The 14,372-nt window shown below is 44.8% G+C and overlaps 1 protein-coding gene across 2 annotated transcripts in view; it reads left to right on the forward strand.

The window, feature by feature from the left end:
- The window catches only part of LOC115476102 (rho GTPase-activating protein 39-like), a 70,086-nt gene extending 63,109 nt beyond the window's left edge, over window positions 1-6,977 (forward strand). For both annotated transcript variants that reach the window (XM_030212257.1, XM_030212256.1), the window contains exon 10: window positions 6,490-6,977. In XM_030212257.1, coding sequence (XP_030068117.1) covers window positions 6,490-6,684 — 195 coding nt within the window. In that variant the 3' untranslated portion in view covers window positions 6,685-6,977. The remainder of the gene's footprint in view (window positions 1-6,489) is intronic.
- Window positions 6,978-14,372: the final 7,395 nt, after the last annotated feature.

A 14,372-nucleotide genomic window follows, 5' to 3' on the forward strand; every position in this document is an offset into this window, starting at 1 on the left:
CTGAGCATCTGTTTGAAGAAGAGTGATAATGGGGGACACTCTGCTTAATCCTGTTCCTTATTCCTGCCGCGCATGGATTTTTAAGTTGGGGCTGTCTTGGATCCAAACAGCTGAAGGACAGCTGATGAACGTCTCCCCATAAGGGGCCATGACACTGTATGTCAATGACATCCATTCCTATCAATCTGTGTCTCTGAAAGTTGTCCCCCCCCCCCCCCCACACACACACACAACTAGGTCCAGCATCTCATTGTACCTTCCCAGGGCCAGCATCTCTCTCTCTCTTCTCTTCTCTTCTCCTCTCTTCTCTCTCCTCTCCTCTTCCTACCTCCCCTCCCATGCCCAGCATATTTCTCTCCCCCCCCCCCCCCCCCACACACAACTAGGTCCAGCATCTCATTGTACCTTCCCAGGGCCAGCATCTCTCTCTCTCTTTCTCTCTCTCCCCCCCCCCCCCCCATGCCCAGCATATTTCTCTTATCTTCCTCCCCCCACTATGTTCAGCATCTCTTCTTCTCCTTTACCTTCCTCCACTGGACACCCCCTGATGCTGACTTAGACTCACATCTAAAGGTCTTTAGAAGTGGGTCTGGTTCAGCATCACCATCTTTCAAAATGGTGGAGCCTAACTCTTAGTGGTGCATTATTTGACAGACTGGTCCGTAGCGGTATGTCGGAACATGCCACCACTAGGGACTAGGTCCAGCCATTTTGAAAGATGGCACCAGAGGCAGGATTGATCAGCCGTTGCTCCTGCTTTTAGAAATTAAATGGAGTTTGGGGATGTTCAGGGGAGCGTTGTGATCCAGGGTGTCTGGAGGAGTGTCCAGGGGGGATTGACGGGGGCCACCGTAGAGGTCCACATGGGCCTTCCTTTGCAGAACAGTAGTCTAGATGAGTTCTAGTACTCCCAGGAGTGAAGTCCATCCTGGGAGCCTAGTCACTAGGATTCAGGATACACACACCTCTCTTTTGTTGGGAACTTGAATGATTAATTATGGTACGTTCATTATCATCTATCTGTATGTTGTTTTATGTATTTAATGTCGACTATCCCATTGCCTACTGGATATTAGCTGATCTGTTCCATCACCTGAAAATTCCAGTGCCTTGAACAATCCAGTCCTTCAGGTGACAAACTCTGTATCACACTACGAGCCTCCCTCTTCCTCTTAATCCTCCTGAGAATCTAGTCCTAAAGTTACAGGTTCTCTATCTTTGTACCAATGCCCTGACCATCTAGTAATGGAGACAACCGGTTCAGCATCCTCTGCTGCCTTATCTCACTGGCAGTCCTGATCCTCTGGTCCATAGACCGCTATTAAATGGACTTGGAAAAATTCCGCATTTTTAGGTATAACTTGTCTGGAATGTTTTTACGTTTGGGGAGCGTGCCAGGTGCCCTTGACCTGGATTGGCCACTGTCGGTGACAGGATGCTGGGCTAGATGGACCTTTGGTCTTTCCCAGTATGGCACTACTTATGTACTTATGTACTTTGTGCGTTCTTTCTGTCATGCTCATCAGGGGTTGTGGTTGTCGATTCAATCCTGTCTCACTCTATCAAAAACGTAGGGCCTGATATTCAAAGTTTGAAAGCTTTTGACTTGCAGGCAGTATATAAGAAATGTAAAAAATAAGAGTATCACCTAGTGGAGGAGTGGCCTAGTGGTTAGGGTGGTGGACTTTGGTCCTGGGGAACTGGGTTCGATTCCCACTTCAGGCACAGGCAGCTCCTTGTGACTCTGGGCAAGTCACTTAACCCTCCATTGGCCCATGTAAGCCGCATTGAGCCTGCCATGAGTGGGAAAGCGCGGGGTACAAATGTAACAAAACAACAACAAAAAAAAACATAAGAATTCCCATACTGGGTCAGACCAATGGTCCATCTAACCCAGAATCCTGTTTCCAACAGTGGCCAATCCAGGTCACAAGTACCTGGCAGAAACCCAAATTGTGGCAACATTCCATGCGGAATCCCAAAGAGTAGCAACATTCCATGCGGAATCCCAGGGCAAGCAGTGGCTTCCCCCTGTTCGTCTCCATTGCAGACACTATGGACTTTTCCTTCAGGAATGTGTCCAAACCTTTTATAAACCCAGATATGCTAACCGCTATTTCCACATCCTCCAGCAATGAGTTCCAGAGCTTAACTATTCATTGAGGGAAAAAATATTTCCTCCTATTTGTTTTAAAAGTACTTCATGTAAATTCATTAAGAGTTTCCTAGTCTTGGATCTATTTTGAAAGAGTAAAAAATTTGATTCACTTTTACCCATTCTATTCCACTCAGGATTTTTGTAGATCTCAATCATACCTCCCTTAGCCATGTCTTTTCCAAGCTGAAAAGTCCTAACTTCTTTAGCCTTTCCTCATATGAGAGGAGTTCCATCCCCTTTATCATTTTTGTCACTCTTCTTTGAACCTTTTCTAACTCCACTGTATCTTTTTTGAGATACAGTGTCCAGAATTGAACACAATACCCAAGTCCAAAAATATTATAATGCCTCTGTGTTGCTCTATGGTGTGACCTCACCTTATTTTCTCATCACTTTCCTAATAATTCCTAGCATCCTGTTTGCTTTTTTTTACTTCTGTCGCACACTGGGCAGAAGATTTCAGTATATTGTCTACAATGACACCTAGGTTGTCTTCTTGGGTGCTGACCTGGGGTGAATCCTAGCATCAGGTAACTATGATTTGGATTATTCTTCCCAATGTGCATCACTTTGCATTTGTCCACGTTAAAATTAAATCTGCCATTTGGATGCCCAGTCTTCCAATTTCCTAAGGTCTTCCTGCAATTTTTCACAGTTCGCATTTATATATATTTGATACCACAGTCACAACTAGCATTGCTCCATAGGACTACATCCAGAAAGTACTGCTGTCCCTTGGAAGGTGTGTGCTGATAGGTGAGGCTCTCCAAACATTTCGCTTGACCTGTATACATTTTAGCAGTAGCATGAATCATGTGACATGTAATTGTAGTCCCTTACAGTTTGTATTCATGTTTTTCCAGCACCCTCCACAGTATTACCAAGAAATCAGTATGTCTTAACCAATTTCAATTTTACTCCTGGAGAGTATAAAACCCCCTTCCCAGCTCAAACCTTGTCTTCTGGTCCACCCTTTCCCGTCTTTGGCCCTTTGCTTTAAGGGGAGAGAACCCTCAAGCCTAAGATCTATCCAGTCGCTATAGCCACTAATATACTGTCCTGCAATCCAAATCCAAAATCCAGTTCCATAGTGTGAAGTAATAGAAGATCCTACAAAAGTCACTCAGAAGTCAAGACCTGTAAAGCAATTCTACCCTCATAACAACACTAACCTCCAGGACTCACACATAGTTCTACCTCGGAAAATGCAGCACCACAAACATTTCAGTGGCCAGGATAGCATTACACCTACTGGAAAACTTGAAGAGGCTGGATTAGGATAGATCAATCCTACACAGATGTTCAATGTTAACAAAATATCTGGTGTCTCTCACACACGCAAAGCACAGATAGCCCTTAATAAGAAAACTTCCTGCACAGTTACCATGGGTTTAACACAGATTTATTACCATGGGATAGCAATGCAGAAAGGGTTTCAGCATGGGTGTTAACTCAAATAGAATTCCTTACTGCAGACTGCATTAAAATGCATGTTAATGTGATCATTAACTATCCCGCAGCAATGCAGAAAAAAAGTTGTTCTCACACATTGTGTGTGGAAAACTTTGCACCGTGTTCAGGGTAGCATAGAAGAGTTGGTTGAGAGGTGTGGGTAAAAAAGAAATACCGTATTTTTCAGACTATAAGACGCACTGAACCATAAGATGCACCTAGATTTTAGAGGAGGAAAATAAGAAAAAAAATTTTGAAGCAAAAAGTGTGGTGGAGATTTGATGGAGGACCACAGGTTGTGCAACACTCTTGTATGGGGACAGCAGTTTTGCACAACCTGTGTGGCTGTGCAGTGGAATTTGTCCTCCCCTGCCATCCATGTCCAACGATTCTCCTCTCTCCCCTGCCCTCCCCTCCATGTCCAGCGATTCGTTCAAACCCCCGCCCACCTGCCTGTCCGCCCTCGGCTCCCCGACTTTCCGTTCGTGCAACCATGCTCCCTGCCTTGAAATCTTTAATTTACATACCCGAAGTCGCAGTGAACCAGCAGTAAGTAAAAGCAGCAGGCAGGCAGGCTCGCCTCCTCGTCACTTCCCTTCCCTTTCAGCACGTCCCGCCCTTGCGGAAAGGAAGTTACATCAAAGGAAGGTGGGACGTGCTGAGAGGGAAGGGAAGCGACTAGAAGGCAAGCCTGCCTGCTGCTTTTACTGCTGGTTCGCCGCAACTTCGGGTAAATTAAAGATTTCAAAACGGGGAGCACGGGTGCATGAACGGAAGGGAGTGGGCAGGTGATCCGGACTGCACAAAAAAAAGCACTGGGCGGAGTTGAGGCGCGCAGCGCGGGGCCCCTTTGAGCGCGAGGCCCTATGTGGTCTCGCCTCGGCCTAAGACCGGCCCTGCCCCCCCCCCCCCCCCACAGCGAGCAGGTACGCTACATTCGGACTATAAGACGCACCCACATTTTCCTCCCAAGTGTTTTGGGGAAAAAGTGCGTCTTATAGTCCGAAAAATACGGTACTTTCCTTGGTAGTCTAACAGCACCCCTCCCCCCCATTCTTTCTGTTTGTCCCTCTACCCCCTTCTCCTCTAACATGAAACATCCCTGGAAATCTACCTCTGAGGGGCCCTACCTCTGAGGGGCAGGGGCAGTCTGCTATATAAGGGAAAAATTCCCTTATGTGGCAGATTGACCCAGCCCAGTGCATCCTATTTTAAAGATGGCAGTAGCAAATGGGCATCACTCTTGCCTCTTTTGTGGTATTGGGCAGTTGGAAGTTAAACATCATATAAGTTTTGTCTGCTTGATGATTCAAAGGCTGGGAATGGATTGGGAGGGGAGGGGGTAGTATCATGGGTATTGACATCACTTTCTTGGGTCAGAAAGTGCCAGAGCACTGTTCCACCCCATTCCGTCACAAATTAAGCCCTGCTTTGAAAGATGTTCTTTTGGCTCTGATAGTCTTTTTCACTTCACCTTGTATCCATGCTGGCTGTCGTTTGTTCTTCTTACCACCTTTGTTAATATGTGTAATGCATCTATTCTGGGCTTCCAAAATGGTATTTTTAATACAACGTCCATGCCTGATTTAAAATTATAACCTTTGCAGCCAATCCTTTTAGCTTATTTTTAACCATTTTCCTCATTTTATTGTAGTCGCCCTTTTGAAAATGAAATGCTACCACAGTAGATTTCCTTAGTAACTTCACTCCAGATATTAGCTCAAATTTGATCGTTATGATCACTGTTTCCCAGTGGACCCAACACTGTTACCTCTCAAACTATGCCCTACATTCCACTGAGGACTAGATCTAAAAGAGCTCCCCCTCTTGTTGTTTCCTGGGCCAGTTGCTCCAAGAAGCAGTCCTTTATTACATCTAGGAATTTTACCTCCCTATCATTCCCTGATGTAACATTTATCTAGTTAATATTGGGGTAATTAAAATCACCTATTTATTATACTGCGGCCCAATTTTGCCAGCTTTCCTAATTTCTATAAACATTTCTTCATCTTTCTGTTCGTTCTGTCCTAGCGAATGGTAGTACACCCCTACTAGTATACTCTTTCCCTTCACACATGGAATTTCTATCCACAAGGATTCCACTCTACTACTGGTTTCATGCTGAATGTTTATTTTGTTTGACTCAATTCCCTCTAATATATAGCACAAACCTTACCCCCCCCCCCCCAATTTAATCCATTCTATCTTTGTGGTATAATTTGTACCCTGATAACACAGTATCCCGTTGATTGGCCTCCTTCAACCAGGTCTCCGAGATGTCTATTATATCTACCTCTTCATTTAGTGCTATATACTCTTAACTCTCTCTCATCTTATTTTTTAGGCATCTAGCATTTGTATACAGACACTTAAAATTGTGTTTTTGCTTGCATCTACCAGCTGCTTACATAATTTGCACCCTTTACTCTGCTCTCCCTTTAAATACTCCTGGCTTTCTTTCCCTATTGTTGAAACCTCTCTATTGGGATTCCCTGAATGTCCTGTTTCAATAGTATCCTTCAAGAATTACCAACCAGTGCTAAATATCCATATAGGTTTAAATGGCATTTAAATAATGCCCTGTTGGTTTTATCTGCTGAAGGGGTCCTGCTTCTTTCTTGTTCTGCTTTACTGTTGGGGGAGGGGGGGTCATGACAGAAAAAAAGGACAGAGTGAATCATGACTACCAGTGAGATGAGGCAGGGCAGGATATAGGACCTGTTGCCTTTATTAGTAGAAGACTCAGGGTATTGGCACAAAGATAGAGAACCCGTCACTTCTATGCTGAGATTCACAGTTTTTCTGAGTCTGGATTAGTATCCAACCTGCCAGGGCTTGTGGTTCCTTTTCTGTTCTGATGCCCCTTCTCATCATTACAGATTTTTGCACAACCAGTGAATGTTGGCACAACCAAGATGGATGTGAACAACCTGGCAATGGTGATGGCGCCAAACTGTCTGCGTTGCCAGTCGGATGACCCCAGGGTTATCTTTGAAAACACAAGGAAAGAAATGTCCTTCTTGAGAATGTTGATTGTGCATCTGGACACAAGTTTCATCAACAGAATCCTGTGAGGAAGGAGCCATGGCCTGCATCGCATTATTTGCCACTGCACCTGCTTTTTTTGTGTGTGTGTGTGTTTCATATTAGGGAAGAGGTATTTTTAAGCTTTGGCAAATGTTTTGATTGTGTTGTAACTATTGCCTTGCTGTGCCTAGCACAATATATCGTGAATGTGTGGAAATTATTCCAAGGCACTTTTGCATAGAATTAGGATTTTGCTGGCTGGCAAATTGGCTGCACTATTTGGTACATTGTGCCAGACTGGGAAAGAATGAGTGCTTCCTGGAATCTAATCTAAGAAAGCTACAGAGAGATAAGCAATCAGTGAGATTCTGACTCCATTCAATGACAGCCAAAGACACAGTACCTCTGCGACACCTTGAAGGAGCTTTCATTATTAACAAAATAATGGACCCCTTTGCTCCCCCCTATGAGACATGATGAATCTCTCTCTCAATGTGGTTGTGTGCTCTGTCATGTAAACTTCACTGCTTCTGGCTCTTAATGTGACAGTTTTACTTAATGTACAGATTTCGATATTAAAATTAATTTATAAAGCTGTGTCTTTCTAGATCAGAAAACACTGAGTAAAAAAGATTCTGTAGGCCTACACGTTCATATCATGGTCTTCTTTACACTGTGCAGAAATAAAGGTGGACAAAAATGTATAAATATCTTTTTGGTGAACTAAATTAATACAGTTCTTTGATAAGATTTTGGGAGCTAACGTCCTTTTCTTCAGATCAGAAGAGAGAATAAGCACCTGGTGTAACTGGGGCAGGGCCAGCATGGGGGGGGGGGGGGGGGGGGAGCAAACAGGGTAGGTTCCCTGGGCCCTACAGCTCCAAGGGACCCCCATGGTCTGCCACCTCTTCCTGTTCTTGCCATCCCCATCTGAGCTCTCCTTCTGTTCCCCTCACCTTCCTGTCTTCCTAACATCACATTTTGTTGACAGGTGGGGGGGGGGGGGGAGGTCAGTAGCGCAACAGCGATGGGGGGGGAGGTCAGTAGCGCAACAGCGATTCTTATACACTGCCTGCGTCTGTCCTGTTCTGTTTCTCTGCTGTGTTCCTCCCCCTTCTGATGCAACTGCTTGTGTCAGCCTGGGAGAAATGCATTGCGGCAGAGAAACAATGCCAGGACAGACTCGGGCAGTGTATAATAATCACTGATGCACTACCGACCCCCCCCCCCCTTCCCCCATCAACAAAATGCAGTGTTAGGAAGGCAGGATAGGGGAGGGAGACTTTGGATCTGGGTGGTGAGAACGAGAGAAGGTGGCAGATTGCGGGAGCACCTTGAGCTGATTTAAAGTAGACCGTGGAGGGGGTTTAGAGATAAGGGGGACATGCCTGGGAGAGGATATGGGTGGGAATAGAGGGGAGGAAGAGAGAGATGGCAGACAGTGGGGTGGAGGGAAGAAGAGAGATGGAAATACGTTGGACCCAGGCGTGGTGGGGAGGGAGGGAGGGAGAAATGATAGATGGGAGGGCAGTTGGAAAGCAGGAGAAAGGTGTTGGACCCAGGTAAGCAGGGGAGGGAGAGGCAGGTGCCAAAGGGAGGGTGGGAAGGATAGATTTTGACGTGAGGTGGGGTAGGGGAGCAACAGCAGGAAAGGGGGGAGTAGCAGACAGGACGAGAGATGGGATAGGAAGATGATGAGGATGTGGGGGGAAAAAGGACAGGGAGAGGAAATACTGAGCTACAAGAAAAGAGGGAGGGAGAGGGAAGGGAAATAGTGGAAATGGTGAAACCATGTGGGGAGAGGCCAAGAAGGGGTGGCAAGACAATTGGTGAGAGGCAGTGAATACAGAGGTAGAAATGTTGTAATGGAGGGTAGATGAAAGATGGAAGGGAATAGCAAGCATGGGAAGGAGTGAAATGGGAAATGGCACCGCTAGGAAATAACAGAAGAATATGGAAAGTTAAAAAGTCAAAAGAAGGAAAAGGGTGAGAAAAGGTGACATTTTAACAGATAGAGAGGCAGAAAAGAGAAAGACATAGGAAGGATCAATATGTCAGAGACAGGAACAGAGTGGAGAGAAAAGAAAAGACAAATGGACAAAAGCTGCTAGAAGGAGAATTAGATGAAGAAACTGGGACCAACATGATGGAAAAATAAAATGTCCAGAGAAAGGTAGAAAAAAGTGTTTTATTTTGAATTTATTAACTGGAATATGTTTGGGGATTCATGTATCACGGATGTCTTTGTATTGTGTTCACTGGTATAACCAGCAGGGGGGAAGGGGTAGGGCAGGGCTGAACTCATAAAAGTAGCCATATTGGGTCAGACCAATGGTCCATCTAGTCCAGTATCCTGTTTTACAAACAGTGGCCAAGCCAGGTCACAAGTACCTGGCAGAAACCCAAATCGTGGCAACACTTCATACTACAAATCCCAGGGCAAGCAGTTGCCTCCCATGTCTGTCTCAATAGCAGACTATGGACTTTTCCTCCAGGAATTTGTCCAAACCTTTTTTAAAACCCAGATACGGTAACCACTGTTACCACATCCTCCGACAAAGAGTTCCAGAGCTTAACTATTCATTGAGTGAAAAAATATTTCCTCCTATTTTGTTTTTTTAAGTATTGCCATGTAATTTCCTCGAATATCCCCTAGGCTTTGTAATTTTCTAACAAGTAAAAAAAAAATCGATTTACATCTACTCATTCTACACCACTCAAAAGTGGGTGGGCACCAATTTTTCCCCTGCACCCCCCCCCCCACCCCACCCCGTCTGAATGCAAAATGTAAATACCTGAACTGGCAGGGATCTCCAGGTGAAAACTACTACTACTACTACTTAATATTTCTAGAGCGCTACTAGAGTTACGCAGCGCTGTACAAATTAACTACCTCTTCCTTTGCTGCTCCAACAGCCAGAACTCTTCAAACTCTGCTGCCAGTGGCAATATGCCTAAGCTGCTGTTGCCACTGCTGATCCACCCCTGGGAATGCTTGATTTTTCTGCATGCATGAAAACTGAGTATTCATGGTGGGGAGGGCAGCAGCTTGAGGACCCAGCCTCCAGCTGCAAAGCTTAGAGAGCGCTGGCTGCCAGATCAGAAGAGGTGGCCTTCAGCTGGCACAGCTTGGGGGTCCTCTGTGGTTATGCCACCTATATAAAAGGAAGTGCATTTCTGTGTTTATTTCTTCAGTGTTGTAGTACTTTCCAAGTTAAAGTTCTTGGGGTTCCTAGTTTCATTTTGATGTTCATATTTCTGATCCCTTGGTCTGTATTTGGTGAAGGTGTTTCTGTGTTTCGTGTGTGAAGAAGTCATGTTTTATATGTGGCAGTATTAGTGGGTGAGGAGATTGCAGGAAGGGGCCTGCTGCTTAATTTCTGCCCTGGGTTCCGACCCTGAACTGGGGTGGTAGTGGTTGCGGCTGACTGCAAAGTGTCTGTTTCAGGGGCATAGCTAGACAACAGATTTTGGGTGGGCCTAGGCAAGAAGTGGGTGGGCACCACTTGTTCTCCCCCCACCACCACCACCACCAAAAAAATATCTCAGCTGGCGGGAAAACGCTTCTTTCTTCCTTGGCAGTCTGCAGCAGGCATGCGATGAAAACTGAGCATGTGCATATGGTCGGTATCATGGCGAGTAGTGTTTTCATTACCATCAGGGGGAAGTCTTCAGCTGGCGGAGCTTGGGATCCCCACCAGCTACCGCTAAACATGTGCTACTGTTGGGTGAGCCCTGGCCCACTTGTGGCTACGCCACTGGTCTGTTTTCCAGTTTTTACAGGAGGTAATATTTAAAGGCACTTATCCAGTTAGCAGGTGCTGGTGAGAAGCAATGTTTCCCCCTAAGCTGTACGAGTCTTCCAACTGCATTCCTGCCAGCGTGTGCTTCAGTATCATGTTTTCATACCCTGGAGTCTTGCAGAGCTTGCCTGTTGAAAATGTGATAACTGAAACAGCACCCCCTGCTGGCAGGAATGTAGAGGTGGACGTCTCTTGTGCAGTTTAGAAGGAACCTTGGTGAGAAGGATACTTGGCGGCACAGCCTAGATAGCATCGCTGAACATATTCTCTGACCACCTGGGCATTGGGTGAAGCTTGAGTGCTAACCCAGCATCATCCAGTCAAGTCAAAACTGAAACACTGACCACTGAAATTTAATTGCTAATATAATAACGTAGGGACCTGTGGGATACTGACTGGTATAGACAGGTATGATCATATTACACCAGCTTTAAAAATACTTCATTGGTTCCCAGTGGCATCTAGGATTCAATTTAAGAGCTTGCTCTTAATATATAAAGGGTTTTTGTTGTTTTGTTTTTTACAGGTGTCCCTTCCCTATCGTGCTCATTTTCCCACTTGATCCCAATATGTGCTTGAATTATCCATTCCTCCTCAGCAGTTTCCTGTTTTGGATTGATGCCACAGACCCGGGAGCCCCTCAACCAGGAAGAAGGGGCGTCACCCAGAGGGGGTTCGAGGATTCTTTAAACTGGAAATAAGGGTTTTACTGTAACTTTGACAGCTACTGTATTATATTGCTGCTGAGTCATCAATACAAATGTTAAAAGGTAAACTGGAAATGACGGTATCCCCGAAACCAATCCTGAGAGTGAAACACTGAGATAAGATGTTATTACAGGGACTTGTCAGTTCTGCAACCTCTGCCTTATATGTATCTCACTAATCCATTTGGTTAAACTGGGAATCCTCCAGTATTCCCTTAGAGCGATCAATTTTGAATGATCAAAACATCCTAACTGGGGCCACTGATTTTCACTGCAGTGCATTGTAACCTGGGACCAAATTTTTCAGATAGCTCTTTACATCTTTTCTTGGATAATTTAGTACCAGACAAAACATTCCATGTTTTAAAACTTTCCCCAGGGGGCTGTCGTCTGGTATAAATGTCCCCCAATCCAGAAAGAGAAAAGACCTTCAGCCACCACCTTGGGCCGATATCCCTTTTTCTTAACTGGACAGAAAACAAAACTTGACCTTCCTGTAACCAGAACAGAAACCTGACCTGACACGCTTACACTTCTGAAAATTTCGAGACACTGCAATGACAACAGAATAACTGCAAAGGTGAACTCACCGGTGTTAGATGACCAGCCAAAGTATTCTAAGGTCACTTACAGGCTTATTTTCAAAAGTGATCGCCGGCCATCTTCCAACATAAATCGGGAGATGGCCGGCAATCTCTCAAAATCGGTATAATCGAAAGCGGCTTTTTTGACAACATCGCCGCTTTCCCGTCACCGTGCCAGCGAAAGTTCAAGGGGGCGTGTCAGCATAGCGAAGGCGGGACATGGGCGTGGCTACCAGATGGCCAGCTTTCGCAGATAATGGAAAAAAAAAAAGCGGCATTAAGCAGTATTTTGCTGGGTTTACTTGGTCCTTTTATTTTCACAACCAAGACTCAAAAAGGTGTCCCAACTGACCAGATGACCACCGGAGGGAATGGGGGATGACCTCCCCGTAGTCCCCCAGTGGTCACCAACCTCCTCCCACACTAAAAAAATAAAAACCTTTTTTTTACCAGCCTGTTTGCCAGCCTGAAATGTCATACCAGCTCCCTGACAGTAGTATGCAAGTCCCTGGAGCAGTTTTTAATGGGTGCAGTGCACTTCAGGCAGGCAGACCCAGGTCCATCCCCCCTCTACCTGTTACACTTGTGGTGCTAAGTGTTGAGCCCTCCAAAAACCCACTGTACCCACATGTAGGTGGCACCCTTCACCCATAAGGACTATGGTAACGGTGTAGAGTTGTGGGGAGTGGGTTTGGGGGACTCAGCACCCAAGGTAAGAGAGCTATGCACCTGTATTGTGTATTTTTAAAACATTTTTAGAAGTGCCCCCTAGGGTGCCCGGTTGGTGTCCTGGCATGTCAGGGGGACCAGTGCACTACAAATGCTGGCTCCTCCCATGACCAATTGCCTTGGATTTCACTGGGTTTGAGATGGCTGGCATTTTTTTCCATTATCGCTGAAAAATGAAACCGACGATCTCAAACCTGGCGAAATGTTTGCTTGAGTCCCCTGTCTCTCAGCGCGGATAGAATAATCAGATTCCCTGGCTGAATTACAAAGCATTGTGCTGCAGTTTATTATACTGTTACAATATTGTGATTTCCAAAAGTTCAACCCAGGATAATACAAACACGGCTTGTTAGTGCATACATGTAAAACTGATCAGTAACATAACACTTGCTAATCTTGTTAACTGCCCCTCACTAGTGAGTGATTCGTTTTATCACTAGCTATTTTAGTAGAAGGCACATAAAATGATAAGGCAAGATCTGTAGATAGCAAAAATCAATCAAAAAGTAGCGTGAAGAGGTCAATGTCAGTCCTCTCAAGGTCGTCACACACATAAACAGTTTGTAGCTGTATCTGCCAGGTATTTTATGTAAGAGATATCCTTCTGATTTTAACTTCTATGTGACCATTTCTGTGCAGACCCCCCCCCCTCCTATACGCCTGCTATGGCCTTCAGTGTGAATCACTCCCCCACATTCCTTTACTGACCGACTGTACAATTCATAATAGCAGAAAACATAGGCCTATGATTTCCTTCAGGAAAGGAATTCATTTCCCCAGTCCTTATGAATTTAAAGCAACTGAATACGTTTTAAAACTATATTAAAGACCAATTTGTCATCAAAAACTTTAGAAGGAACTTACAGTATGTTCTTAAGTTGCTTATTTGTGCTATTATTAAATGTATTGTAAGCTGCTTTGTTTTTCCTTTTTAAGGATAATAAATAGGTATAATAAATCCTCAAATAAACTAAAGTAAAAGGGTTTAACATGATAGAAAAAGGAAAGGGGATGGGATTTGATATACCACCTTTCTGTGGTTACAATCAAAGCAGTTTATGTATTATATACAGGTATTTATTCTGTACCTAAGTGACTTTACCCAGCCTGCAGTGGGAATCGAACCCAGTTCCCCTGGTTCTCAGGTTGCTGCTTAGGCTTCTGCCCATTTAAAAACCACAGAATTGGCTGGAGGGAATATTCAGTTGCACATGAGTGGGAAAACATGAAAAAGGATCTGCAAAAGTTAGGAGAATGGTCTAATGTTTGGCAGTTAAACTTTAATGCAAAGGAGCCGTACTTGCTAGGTGAGAGGCTGATATGCACAGACAGGGAGAGGGGACCTTGGGGTGATATAACCCGAGGATCTGAAGGTGACGAAAGTGTGAGAAGGTGGTGGCCGTAGCCAGAAGGATACTAGGCTGCATAGAGACAGACATAAGCTGCAGAAGAAAGGAGGTGTTGAGGCTTCACTAATGACTTGTACAGGGGCGTTACCTGGAAGTATTGTGTTCAGTTTTGGAGGCTGTATCATGCTAAGGATGTAAAAAGACTAGAAACGGACCAGAGACAAAAATGGTATGGGGCTTGCACCAAAAGACACGAGAAGAGACTGGAAGACATGACTATGTATATCCTAGAGGAAAGAAGGGACAGGGAAGATATAATACAGACATTTAAATACTTAAACAGAATTGATATGGAAAGATCTTTTCCAGAGAAAGGGAAACGGTAAAACTAGAGGACATGAATTGAAGTTTCAACAATTAGGAGTAATGTGAGAAAATGGTTCTTCACAGAGAGGCTGGTTGATACCTGGAATGGCCTCCTGAGGAGATGGTAGAGACAAAAACAGTGATGGAATTCAAAAAGGTATGGGATGAACACAGAGGATCTCTAATTAGAAAATGGA

This window comes from Microcaecilia unicolor, chromosome 8 (genome assembly GCF_901765095.1).
Source record: "Microcaecilia unicolor chromosome 8, aMicUni1.1, whole genome shotgun sequence".
Classification (NCBI taxonomy): domain Eukaryota; kingdom Metazoa; phylum Chordata; class Amphibia; order Gymnophiona; family Siphonopidae; genus Microcaecilia; species Microcaecilia unicolor.